General features: G+C 39.1%; 3 protein-coding genes and 1 long non-coding RNA gene across 5 annotated transcripts; 2 read left to right on the top strand and 2 right to left on the bottom strand.

Moving 5' to 3' along the window:
• Positions 1–5,910: 5,910 nt before the first annotated feature.
• LOC112167137 (late embryogenesis abundant protein 14) lies at positions 5,911–7,301 on the bottom strand. Its single transcript, XM_024304105.2, has 2 exons — positions 7,119–7,301; positions 5,911–7,040 (listed from the first exon to the last, which is right to left on the bottom strand). Exons 1-2 carry the CDS (start codon positions 7,254–7,256, stop codon positions 6,210–6,212), a joined length of 969 nt encoding a protein of 322 aa, XP_024159873.1. The 5' UTR covers positions 7,257–7,301; the 3' UTR covers positions 5,911–6,209.
• Positions 7,302–10,662: 3,361 nt separating this feature from the next.
• LOC112202985 (B3 domain-containing transcription factor LEC2) lies at positions 10,663–11,501 on the top strand. Its single transcript, XM_024344018.1, has 3 exons — positions 10,663–11,130; positions 11,205–11,279; positions 11,397–11,501. The coding sequence occupies exons 1-3, from the start codon at positions 10,663–10,665 to the stop codon at positions 11,499–11,501; spliced, it is 648 nt and encodes a 215-aa protein (XP_024199786.1).
• A 446-nt stretch (positions 11,502–11,947) lies between these two features.
• On the top strand, positions 11,948–14,349 carry LOC112166557. Its single transcript, XR_002923319.2, has 4 exons — positions 11,948–12,217; positions 13,435–13,508; positions 13,719–13,880; positions 14,041–14,349. It is a non-coding gene; the product is annotated as an uncharacterized LOC112166557 (long non-coding RNA).
• A 3,082-nt stretch (positions 14,350–17,431) lies between these two features.
• LOC112165541 (cytosolic-abundant heat soluble protein 68135) lies at positions 17,432–18,352 on the bottom strand. 2 transcript variants are annotated; one of them, XM_040506932.1, is made up of 2 exons: positions 18,172–18,352; positions 17,432–18,042 (listed from the first exon to the last, which is right to left on the bottom strand). In XM_040506932.1, the coding sequence occupies exons 1-2, from the start codon at positions 18,265–18,267 to the stop codon at positions 17,563–17,565; spliced, it is 576 nt and encodes a 191-aa protein (XP_040362866.1). In that variant the 5' UTR covers positions 18,268–18,352; the 3' UTR covers positions 17,432–17,562. The 2 variants fall into 2 exon arrangements, with proteins under 2 accessions (XP_040362866.1, XP_024157858.1); XM_024302090.2 differs by having other exon boundaries at positions 18,139–18,348.
• Between the last annotated feature and the right edge of the window lie 6,099 nt (positions 18,353–24,451).

Below are 24,451 nucleotides of genomic sequence, written 5' to 3'. Positions count from 1 at the left end.
TAAAAATTATTGTCTGATTTGACTGATAACCGTTGCGTATCGGCGCGTTGTGTGATTAAAATTTGCACAACGGTGTTGCACCGTTGTATGATATACAAACACACGACATCTTTTTGTTATCACCGTTGTGCCTTCTCTCGGTAGATGCCAAGCACAGTTGCCACATAGCATGGCTGGTGCATCCTTCATACAACAGAACTTGTTTCCAAGCTGTTGTTGGAAAGCCTAGTTAGACAACGTGTTCTATAATTTCACCGTCGTCTGATATAGCATCACACTTCAGTTGTACACAATGGTTGTTGTGTGAATTGATTTTAGACAACATTGTTCAGTTTTTATCGTTGTGTGATTGTAAATCAGAAGACATAGTTTTTAAAAAAAAAACCATTGTGTGATATGTAAAGAATGCATTGAGTGAATGACCCAATTTTTGTATTCAAACAACGTTGGATTGCTACATATAAACTGTTGTACGATCATTTTCATTTGCTCTATTTTGTGCATATATAGCTCCATTGTACCTAATGAATAGTGATTAATTGGGAACAAAACTGATTGCAAACCATCAAATGAGTAATCCAACCCATACTATAAACTTCAAATGTAAAAATGGAGCATTCCCCAATCATCCAAGCCAACATTAAAAGAAGAAAAGCATTCTATAATACATGCCCATCTACTTGGGACATCAAAAGTTGATACAAATACATATTGTTCCAAAACAAGATAGCATTCTAGTGCCATGCCATTATAAATATCCATAAACCATCAAAAAATAATATGATTAATGAAAAAAACATGAGCAGCTGCTGCATGTGAATCTTATATGCCAGCAGAAAATGGTGCGCTCATAGGATCAATATTTTCCCTCTCTTTTGTGACTCAACCCTGTATAGAAAAAGAAAAATTATTATTAGTCACAAACAAGTTAGGCCAAGTACTACTACATTGTCATTGTTCACACTTCAATTCAACTTCTTCAAGCGATGGAATAGAGGAGCCAGATTTGTAAAAAAAAAGAGATTACTTTATCTATTTTTTTTTTTTTTTGGGCAATGAATACTTCATTAAAGCTGTAAATGCAGCAAACGAAACAAAAGAAGATACAAAAGCAAAAGAAACAACAAACAACTAACTGAAGCTAGAAACTAAACTAACAAAGGAGGAGCAGGCAAGCCATCAGTTTTAAGAACCTGCATCAATGAAAGTGGAGGTTGATTGATCCAATCTCCCAAATCCACCCCCATTTTAGCTCACGTTGCAAGCCAATCCGCCGCAGCGTTACACTTTCTCTTGACCAAACTCCAAATCCACAGGGGCTTCTCAAGCTTAATCTTCCTAATGTCTCTCAAAAGAGGATAGATATGCCATAAATTTGTGTAAGGCTTCGAAACAATTGCAGAAAACAATTGTTCAGAATCCATTTCAACACTTACTGAAGGGAAATCCAGATTTCTAGCTGTAGTCAATCCCTCTAATACAACAATGGCTTTCGCATGCAAAGCAGAGTTTGCCAAGCAGGTTTTAACTCTCCCATTAATAATTGTACCAGTAAAATCTCTGATAATGCATCCAATCCCAGCTCTTTTGGTTGTTGAATTCCAAGCCCCATCACAATTCAGCTTTACAGTAGGAAACAAAGGAGCATACCACTTCAGACTCTCGATAGAAGAACTTCGGATTGATCCCCAGACATTTGATGAACCAGAGACAAGCAGGCCACAATATTCTGTAATAGCAGCTTTGATTTGAGCAATTACCCCCCAAGGACTAGGTTCTCTGTGATCATAAACACTTGATCTAACTTCGAACTCACAAGAATTGAAGCACAAGAATAATATCAACTCATGTGAAAATTAGTTTCTAGGACTGCACTAAATTACAACTTGTATGCCAAGTACAAGAGAAAGCAACCCAGAAAGCCAAAACTAACATATGGAAGTGAAAAGTACTAGATTATGGACCAATTGAACTATGAAACTACACATTGAAACAAAAAAAAAAACTATGAAACTACATAAGAAACTACAGACCTTTATAAACATGATACTGAAAATTAATTATATGAACAAGAAAGCCATTTCACTCAAAACCGATAGAAATCGATAAAGACATTACAGTTTGTGGTACCTGTGATAGTACTGGAAGGGAGAATGAGCCAGCTATGGAAGCCAGATCCAGACACGCCGCTCCACATCAAAGATTAACAAAAAGCTACACAAGTCACCACAATTCCATTCATTTTTGGAGATCCAATATGATTTTACAGCAAGTAAAAAAATGAAACTCAGTGCTAGTAACTACCTCGACAATCTGTTGACAATGTAAAACTGGAAGTATCACCATATACTTCTATGAGATAATGGAATCATTATGACATCAGAAAAGCAAAGACAAAAAATTTTTCTACTTAGCAACATACAAAGTTCACAGTTCATACACACACACACCCACCCACCTATATGTACAACTAGTGATTCAATTTTGATCATTAGGGAGAATTGAGATGATACCAGTACACTTGATCATCATCCTCTAGTACAGACCTCATGAGATCCTCTTCTGTCAATTGTACACCTGTGAAACAAGAGGGAAAAAGTTGTCATTAAGTATTCTCACTTTTTAACCATTGGTCTAGCATAAAAATTGAACATCAAAAAGAAATATATCAGACTACTATACCACATATGTAGCTTTCTGCATCTAACTCAGATCTCTGCTGTTGTTGAATATGCTTAAGGAACGGCAGAGTTTTGCACAACAAGTAAAACAATTTTTCCAATTGAATATTCATATCTGTTTCTTCATGTCCAGCCTGAAAACATATACACTGACTAGCAATCACATATTCATGTTCAATTTACAGGTTAAGGTCCAAGTTTGTAAAATTCTATTAATTGATTATGAATGGGTTCAAATAGGTTCTTTATGCACAAATGAAGCATCTACAAGTTCAATGGTACATTTTAGCTCTCGGATACCAGAATCAACATCCTCTATGTTCTCAATTCAATCAAATTTTCTCAAATACAACCAGATGGGGTTAGGATTGTACTTGCAGAAGACCCATTAGAGAGGTGAGATTGAGGAGCGATGAGCATCTGTTTCGGTGCCGCATCCGAAACTTTGGAGATTTGGGGTTTTCCACCGGCATTGTAAATGTTCATCGAGTTCTGCAACCCATTCAACATCGTCTGAACCCTGCTCTTCTCCTGCTCCACCCGAACCTTCTCATGTCCAACAACACCTTCTGCTTCTTCAACGCTATGTACTAGTTTAGAATCTCAGAAAAACTTAGCAAGCTCTTTGACACCTAAAAAAAATTAAAACCCAAAATTAAAAACCCTAAATCAGAAAAATGTTGAATATTTTAGTCAAAATTGATGGGGAAAAAGAAATGGGTACCTCTTAAATCGGAGACTTAGAGAAGAGCGAGGATGCTTCAGTTTGGAAAACGGAGCGGGCTTCGGTGTAGCTGTTATCGGAGAGATACTGGTCGACGAGGAAAGCGATCTGGACGGGGGTGACGGTGCCCTTGCCCAGATTCTCGGATTTCTTGGCTTTAGATTGCTTCGCCATTATTCTGAAATGTGAGAGAAAATAACCGTCGGGAAAAAGTTAAGGGGTGGAGTTGAGATCTGAGAGAAATGAAAATGAGGGCAGTGTCTACAAAGGAGAGGCTAAGGCCACAAAGCGGGAATTGCATTAGAGTGCGGTGGAGTCGGGGGTCGAGTATGAGTTGGAGATAGTGAGTTAGGGTTTCGATGGTTAAAGAAATTGCAAGGGGCTAGAGTTGAGGGGTTGATGAATAGGGATATGAGGGATACAGGTTTCAATGGAGAGAGGGTGAAATTCATTGGGTGCTTCGATTGGATGAGGGATGTGCTTTTGAGTCGGACGCGAAGGTTGGTTGTGGATGAAGAGGAAGGTACTTGTGTTTCGGGGAGAGAAGAAGACTGATGAAGAAATTGTGTTTTTATGGTATTTTGTCCCAAGTGTTGGAAATAAATGAAGTAGGAGACAAAAGTTGCTAGCCCTAGCTAGCTTAATTAAGTTGTCAAATGTCGGGGCAGTTAGCTCTTTTTATCTTGTATTCATGAATCAGACAACACGTAAATGATATTATGTTGTCTGATTTTGGCAAGGAGGGGAGGTTCCCGCTACATGCAATCAAAGTTTCAGTTGTTTTTGGTGGGAGGGGGGAATATATGAGTGGCATTTGGAGGCACATCTAAACCTCCCAATATATCTTACTTGATCATACAACACAAAAACAAAAATTGTTGTATGACATTTTGCAAGCTACACTCATACAACGCATTTAACTATTCTGTTGTACAATGTAGTACAAATTTGGAGCCAAGTTTGAGTCAATGTAGGAGGGAAATCTGCCGCTCATTTTTTTTTTTCATTCACACAACGAACCATTCTTATAAGTGTTGCATTACCTTCTAGCTTAAAACTTTTGAATTTTAACAGCTTTACACAACGCAAGTTTTTTAAACATGTTGTATGATTCACTTTCCCTCATCACACAACAATTTTTTTTTTTCGTTGTGCAAAAAGTGTTGTGTGTTGAGGTTATTGGTGTAGTGATACTTCTTGTGTATTCTCTCTCTCTCTGTCTCTCTCTCACGTTAATTAGACCCCTCGGTCACTAACATTAACACGTTGTGAACTGGTCTCAGTAATTTGTCGAAGTTGACTAATCTGCACAGGCAGATTGGCTGATTTTGCCTTTCAATCCCTCTTTTACTTCTTTTCTCATTCTTTGCTCAAAGATACCTATAAAACAAATAACAACGTAAATAACGAGAAAATACACTAAACTAACAAAGAAAGTATACAGATTAACGTTATTAATATCGCATAATTATGCTCCTATCATTAATACAAAATCTTTTCTTGAAAAGTGTCTAATTATTCAATTATCTCTTGTTAGTACACAACATAAAGAGTTACTAACTTTATATTCAACCTACCCTACGAAAGATCGTGAAGAATAATTAGACGTACGTTAGTGTTGCAATGCCAACAATCCTCCGACTCCGATTAGTGATGCACCTACAAACAAAAATCCAAGTTTTAAAGGAACCTGAATTTACCAAATACAAGTAAAATTCTGTTTCCTAACCCACATTAACAGCTCTACATGGGCATTCTTCACTAATCACATTAATTATTATACGCCCTAAAATAAGGTTAGTGAATTGAAAGGCAACATAAAACTACCGCTATTCTGTTTGTAGGACTTCTGACCCTAGTCTACTAGGTATGGTACCCAGAGCTCAACTCTCCCTTCCCGACTATCCTTATAAGCCTCAACATGACACTATTTTTTTTTTTTTGAAATAAGGGCCTGTGCGACCGTTCTCAGGTCTTGATTGATGAAATCGATGAATACAAGAAGGGGACATAAAGCCTAAACCCCATATTACAATACACTTCAAGAAGACCTCCCGAATAATAATAAGAGTCTTTACAACTACCATGTATTCGAACATGCATCAATTAGCAAATAGTGTCATATTGACTACTCTATTTGCTTTACAATAGTGATGATATATCAGAAAGTTAAAGCAATGCTATAGAACTAATAAAGTAGCTTTGCCAATATGCTGACAAGCCGAAAGAAATTTGTCGACACGAAGTTTCATCCTACCATTAGAAAGTTGCACCCAATTCAAAATCTGCCATCTCGCTAGAATAGACAAGACATACTGAGTATGCAACATAATACAAAACCCACATGACCTTACCAAAAGTTGGCAGAGATTTATTGTAGAAAAAATACACCTAGACTTGAAACAAATTATAAAAACTAAATAAAACTTAATAACAGCCCACCAGTAGAGGCCCAAAGACTGAAGATAGCAGCCCACCAGTAGAGGCCCAAAGACTGATGACAGGCCCACCATCCTGACCAGGCCCACGACCCGGGTGTCCCTTGAACGTCAATCATTCCCGGTCAGACTTCCTGCACCGCCCAACCATTATATACACGCACAAATGCAGTCACAATGGCGCACAAAAATATTTTCTTTTCCATAAAACTTGAGCAGTGTCGCAACATACAAATTCAAAAGAACGTAGGAAAGCAAAGCTTCCACCTCATGACGAACATCCTTGATTTATTAATTAATTACAACTATTGAAAACACAAATAGCCACAAAACAGTACGTTGCAAAACATGTTCATCTTGTCATGATCAGGTATCTTTCTTGTCATCGGCCTTCTTATAGGCGGTCCGCCGCCTAAGGTCTGCCTCCGCCGACAGGTCCTCATCGGACCTATACCCAGCAGCACGCCTCCGCTCAATGACATCAGCATCCATCACCTTCCCTCCGGTGACCGCCACATCTTCATCGGACGAAGTGCTCTCTTCGACAAGATCAACCGCCACATCATCATCTGACGTGTCCTCCACGACCACTGCCACCTCCGCATCGGGACCCACAACTGCCTCCTTGATTGCCTGCCCCGTCTCCTTAGTCGCCTCCCAAGCGCCCTTCACTGTATCCTTCACGGTCTCCGCAGCCTTATGTGTTCCTCCCTTCACCTTATCCGTCACCGTCTCCGCCACACCCTCCGCCTTCTCAGTCGCCCCATAAACCGTGTCCTTGGCCTTCTCCTTAGCACTCCCCGCAGTCTTCGCCACCTTGTGAGTCCCCTCCTTAGCCTTCTCCTCGACAGTTCCAGCCATGTCTTTCGTCTTCTCCTTAGCATCATAAGCGTAGTCCTTTGCCTTCTCCTTGGCACTCTCCGCTGTCTCTGAAGCCTTATACGTTCCCTCTTTGGCCTTCTCCTCCATGGTTTCCGCCGCACTCTTTGTCTTCTCCTTAGCTTCGTAGGCGTAATCCTTCGCTCTCTCTTTCATCTCCTCTGATTCCCGCTTGGTTTTTTCTAGTCCTTCCATGGTTTCTTTCGCGTGCTTGCTCACTTCAGCAGAGCCGTACCCTCTTTCCTTGTCCCTCCAGTCCTTATCGGCATACGGCCGGTGAGAATTTGAATCCCTATTCTCCTCCGCCGCATTTCGACCCTGAAAAATCAAGACAATGTCAGTATCCATAAAATGGGGTTCAGACTTTAAAACTTGTAGTAATTTTCAAGTAATTACCTCGGAGAATTTGGAGGCGGAGGTGAAGCAAACCCTAGAGATTTTGAGAGAGGGTCTGAGAGAGAGTGAAACTTGGGATTGAGGAAACGACTTTGAGAGATTGAAGATGAGATTCTTCGCTAATGAAAGGCTCGCCATTGTTCCTAGTTACTGCACTCTGTTTTTTTCTTTCTGTTCTCTGTGTTTGTACTTTGGTTTATCTTCTTCCTTACTGCTTTCTAGGGTTGCATGATATAATATAGTAAGGTGGCAGTGTTAATGGCCGACACGCGTCTAGGTCAATTTGCTGGGGCGCTTAGGAGGTTACACATGTCTTTCACAGTTTCACGTTCAAGAAGTCAAAAAAGATAATTGAATCGTTTTGATCCGTACGATTCATGGACGGTGACTCAATTTTATGGGCCAGATAAAGCCCATGCAATTTACCAAATTGGAAGGCCATCTATTTGCTTGGACATTTAATCCATGTTGATGTACAGAAATTTGCCATAATTAATAGGTCCAAACTCTTGCCACTATTAATAGGCTCAAACTCTAAGTCTTCTTTAAGACCTTAAAGGCTTTCTAGGCTAAAAGACTAATTCATCGACGCATATGAACATTGCATACAGCATACATAAAAGGATTTCCAACTATTACACTCAACCGTTAAGTGAGAAACTTGGAGTCCAAAAGTATGGATGGTGTGAGCGAGCAACTTGTTGACCCGGTATTTAAGAAAGAGAGTTGAAACGCTTGCTTCTTGCTTAGGAAGGAGCAAAACTTCTTAGAAGGTCAAGCTTTTGTCCAGTTGCGCTGCTCCGACCGTTTCAGTTTCAGTCACGCAAAGCCTCAAATGGAACCATCACTACATTTTCAAGTTCAGGTCAGTTACCACAAACCTCTCTCTTTTCCCCTCACAGTTTTACAATTACCAGGCTTAATTATGTATCCCTATGTGCAAAAGTGTCAATTCACAATTTCAAATTTTAAACCTAGATATTTAAATTGGGGAAAATGATTCCCAGCTCAACTGGGTTTATTATGACTGCAGTTTCAGTAATACTTGGCTGTGATTCTAGTATAGTTCGAAAAATGAAAAATCTGGAAGCAATGGATTTAGAGAAGGAAGAAGGCAATTTAAACCATTAAAATTGTCCCTTTAACTTGGATTATAACATGGTGCTTTGCTTTCTTTAGCATTCATGAAAACTCTTGCAGTAACCTACCTATGTATCTATGTATTAGAATCACAACCTCGGTTACAGTAGAGAGAATTTATATCCGTGAAGTATTCCTTGCCATTGTGTTTGAGATGTTTGAGATTTTGGGTTATATATATGAATTGAGTTTTCAGTTAAAGGTTGATCAACTGCTAATGTCAATTTTCAAATGGTCATATCACTGTGATTAAAGATTACACTGTCAAATTTCCAAGAAAGATGACCAACAAAAGCAGGAGCAAGATATTTATATATAGGTGGTGAGTCTTGTACGTAATGAACTACATTGTCACTCATTGCAGGAGGAATACATATATTCTCATGAACTTTATAGCATATTTAGTTCCGCATCATGGACCATTTGTCTGCAACTTACTGCTTTATTATGAAAATGAATTGCTAGTGAATTACAGAAGTACAGAAGTCTCATATCGATCTTGTGGCTTGTCAATAAGGATGGTGTATGCGTTTTTTTTTTTCTTCTTTCCTGCTGTAGCGAACTACATTATAAGATCTAGCTAATCTCTGAATAATAGTCTAAAACCTAAGGAAATATCCCTACTTTTAATTGACTGACTTGAATAAAACTCTGAAAACAAACTTGAAGTACTTCTTTTACTAACAAACTTGAATTACTTCTTTTACTACTAATTTCTGCTCTGCTATTTGACATAAAGGTCTTTAGTCTTCTTATGTTGTTAGCTCTGTTGAGTATTTAGCATAGGTGAAATTACATGCCCAAATATTTTCCTTTATGAGAGAAATAAACTGAAGTTCATATTATCATCAACAACGATAAATATCTAAACTCAGGAATAAATTATTAGGAACCAAAATAGACATAAATCATAAACTTATCTACTTAATTACCCTATTTGTTCTTTCCGAGGATGGGTGCGTTTCAGGTTTTAGAGGTCTTAGAGGTCGAGTATATATATATATAATCATGCATGGGCGACACACCTGAGGCAGGTGTAATCACCTAGGCAAGCTAGCTGCATGCAGTTTGTCGAGATGCTCTTTACACCGTCTATATAACGCCTGGATGATTTCTCAAGGCATCTTCACAAATCATATTCAAGTTCTCTTCCTTGTTCTTTTTTTTTTTCTACAGTTCGTATAAGCAATTGAAGTTTTCTGTTTGGTGATGAATGTAAGAGATTTTCATGCCATGGAGAATTTCTTTACTCATTCTGTGGTGAACTCTGTAAGTACTAAGAACCAGTACTGCATTCTGATCTTATAGCATTGTAAATCCTTTCAAGTATCATGCGTGTTACTAATAAGAAACTCTGCTTGATTTATTAATTGATATTATGAGAAAGGAAGATTATCAATTTATCAGAGTTTATATAGTTAAAGTTAGCCTTTGCGTCACCCTAATGATAAACTCAGTTACTGTCATGCAAAACCAAGTCAAATTTTTGTTGAAGTAGCATAATTTCCATTCAATTTTGTCCAAAAGCAAAGATAGTCCTCTTACCAGGGATTGACACTATTTTATATATTTGGTTTGTTCACAATCTTAAGAATCAAGGCCACAGTAACAATAAAATGCAATTCCATCTGTGGTACTATTCTGTTGGAAAATATGGCATGTTGATTTTGGCACATCAATTATAGATAAAATCCTGCATATTTCTTGGTCTGGATTCAGATTTTTGAAACAGAACATGAATAAATTTCTGACGAAAGATCATTTCCCTTTTTTATGCAGGGTGGACTCAAAGTAGTCTTGGGTTCATGCTTTGTGGTCGAAGAAATGAGAAGCAAGAAGCAAGATGTGGCTTCAAACCATGGAGTGCTTCAAATCAAGACGGAAATGAAAGCACAGATTTCATTGAGTTCCTCAGGTTATGCTGCCCCTGTTTTTACTCACATTCCAAACATTAAAACAACCTTGTTTACTCACATCCCAAACATTATATAAACAAAAAATATCACCTTGCAACCTTTTAAAACGACCCCCAGTGACGCCACCCCTTATAAAAAAAAAAAAACTCTGATTATATTAAACACATAACTAGAAAGGTCAAGGTTTGGTCATTTGCCATTTCTGGGGGAGGTTTTTGATATGCAGTCGTGTTGCAAAGACAGGAACCCTTCCGTGGAAAGAGCAAACTACACACCTTGACCACTTTCAAGCCCCAAACGGCCAAACCCATTCTCTCCCTCTTGAATGGTATCTATTGGAACTCCCAGCTTCCCCATTGCCTGCTTAAACACACCCCACTCACAAACGTAGACACCAAACCCAACCAGGCAGTACCAGCCAAACAGTGAGTGCAACTCTGTATCACCAACACCTAAAGACCGACTTCTCTCCCTTCCAGTGGTTGATAATGGAGAACTCCCGCCCACCTTTCACTCCAACAACAACCACCACCAGCTCTTCTTCATTTTCAACTCTGGATAGTTCATCATCTTTGTCGTACTATTATCCGGCGGTTCAGAACCCACCACCACACCCTTCCCGGCAGCAGCAGCCCTTTTTGCCATGGAACTTTCCAGTCTATCCCTCTCCAGTCCCAAACCCTTACTGGCAGCAGCAGCCCTTTTTGCCATGGCACATTCCAGTCTATCCCTCTCCAGTCCCAAGTCCGGCTGTCGATGCAAGTGTATCCAGGGCTGCGAGGGAGGAGAGAAGAATGGCACGCCAACAAAGAAGATTTATTCTGAGCACAAGAAATGATGCTCATGCCGCATCTCCTTCTTCGAGAATGGGAGGAGAGAGGGATGCAACTGATGCTGGTTCTGATGCACAGAACAACGAACAAGACCTCTACTTGTTCTGCACGCCGGGTCAGTGGGTTTGTTTTCTCACTTTGTCTCTGAAATCTTATATTCTCTTACATTGTTTATGTTCTGACGTTTTGTTTGACAGAAACTGAGATTTTTGTTCAAAAAGGAGATCAAGAAGAGTGATGTTGGATCTTGGGGCAGGATTGTCCTTCCTAAGGTGATGAGCTTTTTAGTCTTTAGTCTAATTTTCTCTCTTAAAGATTATTCTCTTTATTAATTTTCTCTCGTCATGAAGTCACTGATCGATTTCATTGTAATCTGTTCACATTCACAGAGGGAGGCAGAAAAATACCTTCCCAGCCTCTCTGACAAGGAAGGAATCGAGTTGATGATCAAGGATGCCCTCTCAAATCAAGAGTGGGGTTTGACATACAAGTAGGCCACTATTCTCTGCTTACTGATGATAATATGATAGTGAACTGATATAAACATGGTAAAGAGTTTTAGTCAGTTTATTGAAGCCACTTTTCTCTGCTTGTTGAATGGACACAGGTACTGGACCAATAACAACAGCCGAATGTATGTTCTTGAACATACAGGTAAAATGAAATTTCCTTTTGGGTATCTCTTTTTGTAAACATCACTACAACAAATCCGGGCAATAGCCACGGATGGTTTGCCACAGTCAAAATAAACGTGGAGATATGCTTCAGATTTGCCCATTTGCTTCCATTCATTCCACTTTATAATTAGAAATAGTGGAGATCCAATATTTTATAGTTTCTGATTCTTGTTTCCCCACCCAATATGGCGGGGGCCCTACCTTTCACCATTTATTAATTCTCTTCTCGTACAAAAGTTCAGAATTTAATAAAAATCAAATTCCTCCCTTCAATGAGAGTAGCGAATAGGTGACATCTGTATGACTGTAGTCTGCTTGCAAAAAAAAAATAATAATTAAGAGTTACAGAAGCCTTTCCCCACTTCGCCAAATTAGATCTATACTTCTGCAAAACAGCTCTCTCTCTGTTTTTGCCTGTGTTGAATCGAATGTTCTTCTCAGATCTACCAACCAACCCATCTGAATCCATTTCTATGGCACTCTATGAGCATTCCGAACTACATATCAGTCACCAACCAATGGAATCTTTTCTGGTGAGGATCGGAGCTCCTCCTTTTTTCTCCCTCCATTTCAATTGTTAGATTCTCATGTCCTGGTTGGTAATCGATATTAGGTTTTCTGTTTTTGATTGGGTTCTGCAAGTAGAGAAAGCCACATCAGGCAGCCATCTTCTGATCTAGATTTTTTATTTATTTATTTTTAATCTGATGCTTTGATTTTATTGAGATTTAGTTGTGCTACTCATATGTTTTTAATGAAAATGGTTGATTCATTGTCTCACCCAAATTTCCTCTCCCTTCCAAACCAAACCTAGCCGCCACCCATGGAAGGCATACACCGCCAAGTCCAGATCTTCCCATATGGTGGAAGCCAAGCCAAGCCAAGCTGGAGCGATTCCATCTTGAAAGTTCTTAAAGGTTCAGAACTTCAGATCTTTCCCTCTTTGCTACGAGTGCATGATATCTTTCCCTCTTCTCGATCTTTCTTGCTCTCCTCAGACTCGTAATGATTCAAGATCTTTCCCATTCTGCTGCATTTCAGTTTTTGGTCTTGTGCTTATCTGTAAAGTTTAGAAATTGTCTTTCCATATATTTGATTTTACATTTTAGATTCTGGGTCAGATTGAATTAACCCAATTTAGTTCGGAAAAAAAAAATGTTTGGTAATCCCTGTAAAAACTAACAAGTAATTGCTCAATCTATCTTTTTTTCCTGTGAATTCAGATCTGGTTTTCAAATCTTGGTTTGAATTTTTGTTTTAAGTATTGTAATTTCAATTCCTTACCTCTGAAATTTAAGGAGGATCATCCTCATATAAATTGTGTTTTCTGAATGAAACATTATTTTTACTTTAGCGTCATGACTGATTAATGGTTGTTCTTGGTTATTTCAGAGTTTAGCCACATAATTGTTATATGATCTAAATGCATGGGAATCCTAATTGGTGAACCTTGCTAAGATGATGTAACAGTAACATTCGGGTATGCTTATTGATTATAAGAGTCCAGAAATAAACTTGTTTCTTAAAGTTCATGTCAAATTCAGTTACCTTGAAATTTGACTTGTGTGGAAATACCTGTATCTATGCATGACAAACTAGCACTTAATCCTTTACATGACAGTTATCACCTAAATTAGAATGCTTAATATGATTACCTTATCATTTCCACTATAAAGATTGATTAATGGTCCTAACACATAAAAAACCTCTGATTTTCAAGTTGTTTATTTCATTTGTTTACTACTGCCAGGTGATGGAAGCTCTTTTGGACATGCTAAAGGATGGAAAATATCTTGATACCTATATTGTGATTCAAACTATGAGGTAAAACTTGTTGACAATTTTCTTTAAATTTCTATGTGGTTCGATTAACCTTCATAGATGCAGTGCATATTTACAAGCAAACTATTATGCGTATCAAGTTATCTACTGAGATTATGTGTTTAGTCAATTCTTTTTTGGTGACTTGGCTTTCAACATACATCAATCTATTATTCTGTTTAAGTTTTTTTCACTGCTCTCCTATCAATTCAGATGCTATTTGAACTGTGATGATATTGATCGTGGTGTGCAAACCCCTGATGACTATCTGAAGTTAGGGAAGCTTCCTGCACCAGAACTCATAACATAAATGTGATATGGAGTTGTGGAGTTGCTAAGATGATGTATCTCATAACATAAATGTGATATGTAGTGGTATGTTTCCCTCATCTTTACATGCTCTAAAGTGGTCCTTTTAAGTTTAAATATGTTTAACCTCATTATAAACTACATACTCATTGCTTTGCACTATGGTGCTAGTGGTTTGCTGTGCTAGTTATTTTTAGCAACTGATTACCCATGATTGATCCTACAGATGTGAAAATGCTCGTTGGGCTTTGCTGCTAAATTTGGGTCAGCAAGTGTAGCTGTTCTAGGATATCAAGAAGGCGCTATTAAGACAATTGCAGATAAGGTTGCAGCATAAATGAGGCAAAGCTTGTAGACAAAATATTCTTAGGTTCTGTATGCATTATTATGTGGTTGCTTGAAGTTGGCAGTTGATTTTCATGTTTTACAGTATTAGTGAAATGCACTTGTTTCTTTCATATGTAGAGAAATCTGAAGTTGTAATTGAATGGTTTCTGGAATTTTATAATTAAATATTTTGGAATGATTAATTTTGTGCATCTTTTTATTTAATATATTTTTTTAATTGCAAATAGATGTCACGGTTTGTATTGATGGTGGGTATTGAACCCAATAAAATATTGTTAAAATAGTTTAGAATTGGCACACATAATTGTGGGTCCCCTCATAGTCATACCCACGAAAGAGTTGGAATGTGACATATTTGAAGGATGGCAACGGCTCCACAGCGCACTGACATTTTTAAAAGTGGCTGCAGCGTGGCTTTGGGCGTTGGACACGGATAAATGTGTCTCTTGCTTGTCGTTTTCTGTATAAAGCCACAAACATGGTACGTGGCTGTAGCTTATAATTGTAGTGGTGCATGGAAAAATGTTCAGTTTTCACTGACTGGTATAAATCGATTTTTCAACGTAACAGGAGACTTTGTTAGGCAAACTGGAGTGGAGGTGGGAGATAGCCTTCATCTTTAAGAAGATGAATGCAAGAATCTCGTGAGTTCTACTCTCTTTTCCTCTTTGGATTTAGAATTTTGTAATAGATGAACACTTTGAATTTGAAAATTGAATTAAGAAAGAAAGATAAGAGTTTAATTTGTTTCAGTTTGCTTGCATGCTGACAAAGTTTCTTTTCACCTTTTACAGTTATGCTGACGGTTTTCTTTGAATTAGAGTCAAGGGGGATGAATTAGAGTAAATGATGTACTGGTAACTTTGAATGGAAACCTAGGAGCTTGGGAGTTGGGACTATGCACGTTCCTCTTGCACCCCCTCTTGGCCTGTTGTATCAGATAAAACATAAATGACAGCATGGAGAGGATTGTATGCACCGACAGTGCAAGTGCACTGTAGGTTATTTTAATCTCTAAAAAAATAACAGCCACTCATCTAATTCACTCCTTTATATATTTTAATATAAAAAAAATTACATTAATTCATATTGCAAATACTCATGCATTGACGGTGCATGAAATACACTCCCCCGAAAGCATATTCGTCTAAGGCTAAAATGGGTGTTTAGGCATGACTTATTTGTAGAATTCAGTTTAAGTGGGCCACCCTTCATAAAATTAATAAAACAATAATATACAGGGCAGTGATTTAATGAGATTTATTATGAGACTTACATGCATTTACGATTAAAACACATTAAATATGATACCATATATTTATCGAGCTGTCAATATTTGCTTTCAATGTTCTTCATATCTTGCATAGGTGCTCTTAGTTTGCTGTATTCTTAACTATTTTCTTTTTCTTTCTCTTCTTTTTGTGCGAGGAAACAGTATATTTCCATTCGAAAGGTTCCACCGCGACCAGTACATGATGCCAAGCCCTGCTCGTACCAACAACAAATCTATACCGAAGACAACAGTAGCAAGAGCAGTAGCTGCCTTGCAAATGCTTCCACCACCGCCATTAACAACACCACCAAGACGAAGACAACAGCATCGACCAAGAGAAGAATCCTAACCCCACGATCGGTAACAACAGCAACATAACCCTTACCGAAGCAACAACAACAGGCATATATGTTGAGAATATATACATCCCACATGGGAAAAATGGGACCTTGCCTATGAGTTTATAAGGGTTTGGGCCACTCCATCCATTGCCAATTGGTTTTGGATGTGAACCCCAGATTACTTTATCATGGTATCAAAGCGGGTTACCCACGTGTGCATGCCTAACGGCCACACGGGCTCCACGTCACCCAAAGTTGTCCACGTGCATGGCTTGAAAATTCGCCACACGTGCGGGGGCGTGTTGAGAATATATACATCTCACATGGGAAAAATGGGACCTTGCCTATGAGTTTATAAGAGTTTGAGCCACTCCATCCATTGCCAATTGGTTTTGGATGTGAACCCCAGATATAACCAAGTTGGGTAATTGGTATCATCGAGACAAACAGAGACTGCATTATAGTACTGTGATGAAGACGCCATTGTAGATCTTGATGAAAATAGGCACAAGATTGAATCTTGAGACAGTATCGACTTGAATCTTCGAACGAGCTTCGTGAAAAGTAAGGAACTGAGAAATTGAGAATGAACAGCTACAAATCTACTAGAACCTTGAGATTTCTTCACTGGTAATTATACAAATCTTGCTTTGTTTGTGATTTTGCTTCGCAATTGTACAGGAATTTGGTATTTGATTTGGTAATTGTACATATCTGAATCAATCTAGGGTTTCAATCTAGGGTATTGTACATATCTGTATCAATATATACCTACAACGATGCCCGAACTAAAGAAGATGAGAGTTCTTCAGCGGTACTACTACAACAACAACTCAAGGAACACATACTAGAAACAAACAACCTGGAGACATTGTTCGCGGATCAGGCTTCTTCAAATAGACAAACTGAGGAAGCTAGTAACTCCAACAACGACGTCCCTAAACAACTAGAGACCTCGAGTCAACCAGCCATGGCACAGAGCATAGTGACGATGGCGGAGGATAACTTCGACGACTGGTTCCTACGTCTAGAGATGCTCCCTGAAATCGAACATTTCGACTTTAATGAATTAATAAAAGACGACAACATGTAGTTGTACTGGAACTGGCAATGTAATGACATGATAAAGATAAGAACAATTTTTTCTTCTAATTCGTATTTCTTTTCGGCTAAATTCTTATAAAGGATCGATGTACATACATACATGCACATACATGTAGTTCGGCTTGTAGCCAGTTGGGCACCTATGCTAACTGTCTCTTGTTTGTTCAAACTTGTCCCCATTCTTTGCCCCAAAAAAATAAAATAAAAATAAATAAAATTTAAATGTAAATGTTATCTCTATTGTAACCTCACTACCTCAGGAATCAATATATGATATAATAATGGTAAAACTCGTTATTATTTATCGTTAATAGAAAAATAGATGGAAATACCAAATGGTTAAATAGTTGAATAAAAAAGAACCATTTTGACATAATGATTTACCATTGAATATCAAACGGTTCTCTTTTATTCACTTGGTATAGTAATAATACGTGGATTACCATAAAATTTTATCCAAACTTATAATCAATTATTAAATAGTGGTAGTATATTTTTGTTTGTTTGTTATTAAGCGGCTGGCAGAGAGGTTTGAAAAATTAAAGTTGAACTAGAAATATCAAGGAACGCTTTTCAGACTATTGAGATTATCTTTCTGCCATACAAAACGTTAAGACGATTGCTTCAATGTAGAAATTCTACTAACACCGCGCTTATGTATCCATACATGCAAACATGTCAATTACAACTTCAAATTCTTCACCGCGTCCGCCGTCTTGCTCGTCCCCTCGTTCACCTTATCTTTCACCGTCTCTGCCCCACTCTCCGCCGCATCGTAAGCCTTGTCCTTGGCACTCACTGTGGAGTCCACCGCCTTGTTAGCGTTCCCCTTGGCCTCGGCCGTTATAGTCTCCGCCGCGTCTTTTGTCTTCTCTGTTGCACCATCTGCATACTTCTTTACCTTCTCCTTGGTACTCTCCGCGGACTCCGCCACCTTGTCCGACCCGTCCTTGGCCTTCTCTCCTATAGTCGCCGCCGCATCTTTGATGTTCTCCACCGTGTCTTTGGCGTACTCGGTCGCTGCTCCCTTCATTTCCTCGAAGCGCTGCTTTCCACCCTCGACATCGTCTTCCAGGGTTTGCTTTGCTTTAGTACTCCAGTCCTTGTCGTCATACGCCCGGCGAAAACTTGAGTTCCTACTCTTCTCTGCCGCATTTCCAACCTGAAATTTCAAACGACGTCAATATAAATGAAACGGGGTACCTACATTGAAATTGAAGTGAAGGAACGTGGTGGTTAATTTTAACCAAGTGATTACCTTGGAGAAGTTGGAGGAGGAGGTGAAGCAGACCTTGGAGGTTTTGAGAGAGGGACTGAGGGACTGTGAAGCCGGGGACTGAGGAAATGAGGACCTTGAGAGGTTGAAGATGACATTGCTGGCTGCCATTCTTGTAAATGCGCTGTGTGCTGCTCTATTTACTTTCTGGCTTTCTTTCTTTTGTCTCTGAATAAATAGATGGTTTACTTCTTCATCACCCTTTGCATGTTATAAAGAGCTTAACGAGCGCAAGGTGGCAGTGATAGAGGTTGACACATGTCCTGGTCCAGTCCCGGAGAGAAAGTCTAAAAGAAAATTTGGAACGTTTTGATCCGCACAGCCTACTGTGTCGGCTAGATCATTTCCAATTTGGCATCTATTTTGTGTGGGCATTAATCCATGTACAGGTACAGCCAATATCCATGTACAGGTATAACCGAAAATCCATGTCGACATCTAACACGATATCTACTAGCCTAGGGGTGAGACCGGCCCAATGGGTTTAGCAACCCCGTACACCAATGGAGGGATTGTACATTGTCTCTCTCTCTGTTTTTTTTTAATCTAGAATTACATTAAGGAATACGGGTGTGACAAAGTGTCAACTTAAGGACACTGCTCACGTTAGTGATAGGACAACACTATTTCCTTGTACCTTTTTTTTTTTTTTTTTTTTTTTTTTAAGAGGGAAGCGGAATGAGGTTCCGTTACAAATCGACAACGCCTCTCCGTCAAGTTAGAGAGATCCAAGAATCCCTCGTATTATATCTCAAAGCCCAAATAAAATTATTCAAAGCCAAAAGCAAAAAACCAAACTAAAGAACCAAAACAAAAAATAAAAGCAGAAAAAGAAAGAACACAGACCTACACCATACCAAACAGAACAACTGACATGAAGCATATCGACGCCTAAGACTATCTTGGTGTACATCTCTGCAAACATCATAGCAAAGCTTCCGCCTTTGATAGTGTAGGGCTGCTACCCTAACCCTCTTGGGAGAGGGTGTTCACCTTTAGCTTCTTCACAGACTTCGGTTTATTCCGATGACCATGAGGACGACCTCTTTTCTTTGGAACCTTCCCAATAGCAGTAATGGGGACCTCCACCAAGCCCTCACCAAAGAACTCCAGCAAATGCACCTCTGCCAAGCAAAGACGCTTCCCAGACGCAGGTGATTAAGTTTAGAACCATACTAGCTAGCGTTGATAACTTCATTGAGTATGTTCACAGTGAATTCAATCAAGTGATTAATTTAAAACAATACCATATATGTTTGATATCATTGTGGTATTTTTTTTTTTGGTCTGATATATCATTGTGGTTATAACCTAACATATTGCTAATACTCATAATAAGGTAATTTGAGCTTAGAAGACTAATTTGATGATGCATGGAGAGACCCAAGTCCTTGGGCAAAATTATATTCATGTTAAAGGAAAAACATATTGTGTGCCTTCGTCAAAGCAACTGACGGAGAAGGAATCAAGGAATCAGTGATTACCATCAATCAACACAATTATAAATCAATCAGCATTCAATGTATTTAATGTAATTAATATTTCCGTTGTAACTCTATCCCTATATAAAGGGACTATGAAATGAAATGAGTAGACCAATTCAAATCCATTTTTACTTTAACACGTTATCAGCATGCTCAGAGCCAATAACCAAGAAAAAATCCTAGCTTTCCAATTTCTTTTCGTCCAAGAAAAAAAAAAAATCCTAGAAGAAAAAATATTTTTTTTTCTTTTCTGCCGCCTACAGCAGATCCCAACCTGTCAAAAAAAAAAAAAATTTCCAGTCTACATCACCGGCCTCACCTCGCTGGTCAGCCCTGCCTAGCGTGGCCGCTCACCTCTGCCTCTCCGGCCTCACAACCCGCTTGCGCGGATCCCACACCGAGCCTAGCAACCGCTGCGCAGATCCCGCCTAGCTGCTGCCCAATCTCAGCCGCCGACCGATCCCAATCCCAGCGGCCGACCGATCCCAGCGCACCAGGCCGTGAGCTGCGCAACACAGTCCCGTCAAGACCGGCCTCCATCTCGATCCGGCGGCCTTCCCACTCGATCCCACAGCCGGCCTCATCCTTCCCGGCCACGAAGCCCCACAGCCGGCCTCATCTTTCGCCAGCTAGCCAACCTGCAAACAAAGAACCTGTAGGAAGAAGAAGACGCGAAGAGAGAGAAAGAAGGAAGAAAAAAAAAAAAAACAAAGAAGGTGACTTGGCGAAAAAAAAGAAAAAAAAGAGAGAGAAAAAAAAAAGGGGACCTGGCCCAAAGAACCGGCCCAGAGAAAAAAAGGAAACAAGCCTTGCGGCCTAAGACAAAAAAAAACAGAAACAGGCCTTGTGGCCCAGACAAAAAAAAAAAAAAACAGGCCTGCGGCCCAGAGAGAAAAAAAGAGAGAAAGCAATTAAAAAAAAAAAAACAAAAAGGGTTTTGTGGCCCATTGTTGAAAAAAAAAAAAAGAGGAAGCAAACACCGTTTTTTCTCAAGCCCAAAAACATCGCTACGCACGCCTGCATCAACACGCGCGTGTGCTAGGATTGTTTTATTTTCTCGAAATCAAGTATGTTTTCTTTATTTTATTTTATGATTTTAACAAAGCATGCTTTATACTTTATTGTTTATGCTTTTATTATAGTTTGTTATTAAGCATGTTTTGTTCGATAATATTAATCCTCTTACAGCATGCCTTGTTATTTATGTTTTAAATAATTATGTTTAAGCATGTTTCAATTATGCTATAGTTTATACTTTATTTTGAACATGCCATATATATTTTGTTATATATTATTTATGCAATTATGAGCATGTTTTGTGAATTTTAGCGTAAATAAATATAGTTATTCCTAAGCATGACTTTAATTATGCTATTATTTATATTTTATTTTACGCATGCTATATTATTGCTATTATTATGTGTAGTATATAATTTGTTGTATATTTGTGAAATTTAAGCATGCCATGTAGTTTATTTTTTTATATGCTATATTTTAAATGTGCTATGATTATTTTTAATGCAACATATCAATACTGTTTGGCCATGATAATGAAAATTCATGCGCATTATACACACACTTACTGTGATAAAGTATTTTCACATAGCATCGAAAAAAATGTGACCATTACGAATCTTGGTCTTGAAATCTAATTCATACGTTTGGAAAATAATTCACGTGGATGTCTTTATGACTGCGTAATTTATTTCTTCTCTCTTGTTTATGTAGATGGCTGATCCAACTCGACCTGAGTTTGACATTTTGGACTCAGACGGACTTGAGTACCACCGTTGGGTTTCCGATGTAGAAACTGCCTTTGTGGCAAGAGATTACACTGCCACCATTACCGACCCCAAAGACAATGGACCGTCTGATAAGGTGAAAGCAAATGCCTTAATGTTTCTGAGGCGACATATTGATCCTAGCCTCCGCTGGGAATACCTTCAGTTGAAGACACCCAAAGAACTATGGGATGGGATGCCCTTAAGGGACGTTTTGGGAACATTCATGACACCTTGCTCCCAGAACTGACCATTCAGTGGAATGAAATCCGCTTGCTTGACTACAAAAGGGTCAATGACTTCAACAAGGACATGTTGAGCCTAAAGGCACGTCTAAATTTCTGTGGAAGGGAAATCACAGAAGATGATATGATCCAGAAGACTCTTTCCACTTTTCCTACTTCAGCAATCATACTAGCGAACCAGTATAGGCTGGAGTATGATAACAAAAGAATCACAACCTTCAACAAGCTGATCAACCTACTGCAAGTGGCTGAGAGGTATAATGAGGTTCTTTTGAACAACAATGCCAGGCCTTTTGGGACAAAGAAAATTCCTGAGGCTAATTATGGCAAAGTGAAAGGTGGACAGAACCCCAATGCAAAAGGGGTTGGACATGCTGATACCTACCAACGTGGCAATAATGCACCACGTGGCAAGGGACATGGGGGTCATTATATGGGCCGTGGAGGCCCTCCCAATGTATGGGGCAAAGATGGTGGTGCTGGCCCTAGTGGTCATGGAAACAAGGTGCAAAGGGTACCTAAGAGCCCTTCAGTCAAACAGAATAGAGTTGGTAATGAACCATGCTATAGGTGTGGAATCATTGGGCATTGGTACAAGAACTGCCAAGCAAGCAACAGAGTAGCAGCCAATTACAAGAGATATAGGGAGTCTAAAGAACAAGAAACTCACTATATGGAAGAAAGAGGCCATGACCCAAATGTCAACCTCACAATTGCAGACCTCAATAGCAACAAGGAACTTGCTCAGTCAATGGATGCACTAGATTTTGACTGACCTGCTTTATCTATTTATTTTCCAAAGACAGTTGTGAAGGCATAATGCCCCACTTTTACTTAGACTATTGTTTTGGTCTTAAAGTTTATTTTCAATCATGGATTGATGAATAAGATTTCTAAACAAGACCTTGATTTGATTATCGTTGGCTTATTAATAAATTTTGAATTTTATTCTAAAGCACTGAATTTATTCAAATTTATTTCTATACACATATTTACCTGGTTCGAAATAGCACTACAAAGATGTAAAGCAATACATCTAGAAAAGAGAAAAATTATTAGAATGAAAAGAATATCATTCTACGCAAATAAAATTACTCTAAAGAATCTGAGATATATTTAAAGTCAAAAACGCTCTGTATGCACCAAGAGCTAATCGAACCTTGTTAATGTTTCAAAGCAATTTGTGCCAACGGTTATCATGTAAAAACACACCGTGAGAATGGAACTGAATACCTTGATATTACATCTAATGACTGTGGAAGGAAACACATCTTAGAGAAACTTATGAGTCAATTTAGTGGACTGTACCTCACTACGATTCTGATCATTGAATCCTATACTGTCACCAACAATGAAATGTGGGACACTGACTCATACAGGCTTTTGCATGACCGCCTATGGCACCGAGGTCGTGACATGATGATCCGTATTTTTCAAGAACTCACACGGACATCCCTTCTTTCGAGTGAAAAATGGGAGAAAAATCCGCCACACTGCAAGGTGTCGGTTCTAGGATTGCTCAAAAGCACTACCTCCCTCCCATTATGCCTCATTGACTATTTCAAAGGCACATCACTCATTTTGCAAAGCCTGCTCTTTAGCAAAAACAGGATCGAGACCTTCCTATGCTAAAGATACAAACCAAAACATTCCATTCTTACAAAGGATACAAAGAGATGTCTGTGGACCTATCCATCCAAAATGCCGACCATTCAAGTACTTTACGGCTCTGGTGGATGCTTCGACAATCTGGTCACATGTCGTTTTATTGTCCACAAGAAATGCTGCAATACTCCTGGCACAGATTATACGTTTAAGGGCTCACCACCCTGACCACCCTATCAAGTCTATAAGGCTTGATAATGCTGGAGAGTTTACATCAAAAGCATTTGATGATTATTGCATATCTATTTGGATCGATGTAGAGCATCCTGTACCCTATGTGCATACACAAAATGGTCTCGCAGAAGCCACCATCAAAAGGCTACAGATGGTGGCTAGGGCATTGGTTATGCGCACCAATCTGCCTATATCTGCATGGGGTTATGCAATATTGCACGCAGCTTTACTTATTCGTTTCAGACCCATAGCTAGCCAACCATTTTCTGCGTACCAGTTGGTAACTGGATATGAGCCTGACACTTCACACTTACGCATATTTGGTTGAGCAGTATATGTGCCTATTGCACCCCCACAGCGCACCAAAATGGGTCCTCAGAGACGATTAAGTATTTATGTTGGATACGAATCCCCAACAATTATCCGCTATTTGGAAACCTTGACAGGGGATCTCTTTACCGCTAAATTTGCGGACTGTCACTTTGATGAGATAGTCTTCCCGTCGTTAGGGGGAGATAGGAAAAGGATTTTCCAAGGGAACGACAGGAATTGTCGTGGTTTGTCCCCACTCTATCTCATTTTGATTCCCGCACTTCACAAAGTGAAAGTGAAGTGAAAAGAATAATCGATCTTCAGAACATAGCAGATTCGATTCCTGATACGTTTACTGATATCGCAAAAGTGACGAAATCACATATATCAGCTGCAAATGTGCCTGCAAGGTTAGAAGTCCCCAACAAGGGGCACGGTGCCGCAGATAGAGGCACTGCAACCGCACTTAGTGGAGGTGTGGTTGAGGTCGTGGCTCCCCAAGGAAGAGGGGGAGGTCACTTGGTTCGATTGACACTCACCCAAGGAAGAAGAGGGTGAGTAAGGCACAAACCAATCATCAATGTATAGAATCCCTCTCATGAGATTATCTCTGATTATAGTTATGTCCATGAAT

Source organism: Rosa chinensis, chromosome 5 (assembly GCF_002994745.2).
Source record: "Rosa chinensis cultivar Old Blush chromosome 5, RchiOBHm-V2, whole genome shotgun sequence".
NCBI lineage: Eukaryota > Viridiplantae > Streptophyta > Magnoliopsida > Rosales > Rosaceae > Rosa > Rosa chinensis.
This window is presented reverse-complemented; position numbering and strand designations above follow the sequence as displayed.

Excerpts from the sequence above, each read along its gene's own strand:
- LOC112167137 (XM_024304105.2), bottom strand. The coding sequence starts at position 7,256 with ATGGCGAGCCTTTCATTAGCGAAGAATCTCATCTTCAATCTCTCAAAG. Across the intron at positions 7,041-7,118 it reads CCGCCTCCAAATTCTCCGAG|GGTCGAAATGCGGCGGAGGA; the intron begins GTAATTACTTGA and ends TTGATTTTTCAG.
- LOC112202985 (XM_024344018.1), top strand. The coding sequence starts at position 10,663 with ATGGAGAACTCCCGCCCACCTTTCACTCCAACAACAACCACCACCAGC. Across the intron at positions 11,131-11,204 it reads TCTGCACGCCGGGTCAGTGG|AAACTGAGATTTTTGTTCAA; the intron begins GTTTGTTTTCTC and ends TTTGTTTGACAG. Across the intron at positions 11,280-11,396 it reads GCAGGATTGTCCTTCCTAAG|AGGGAGGCAGAAAAATACCT; the intron begins GTGATGAGCTTT and ends TCACATTCACAG.
- LOC112165541 (XM_024302090.2), bottom strand. The coding sequence starts at position 18,267 with ATGGCAGCCAGCAATGTCATCTTCAACCTCTCAAGGTCCTCATTTCCT. Across the intron at positions 18,043-18,138 it reads CCTCCTCCAACTTCTCCAAG|GTTGGAAATGCGGCAGAGAA; the intron begins GTAATCACTTGG and ends TTGAAATTTCAG.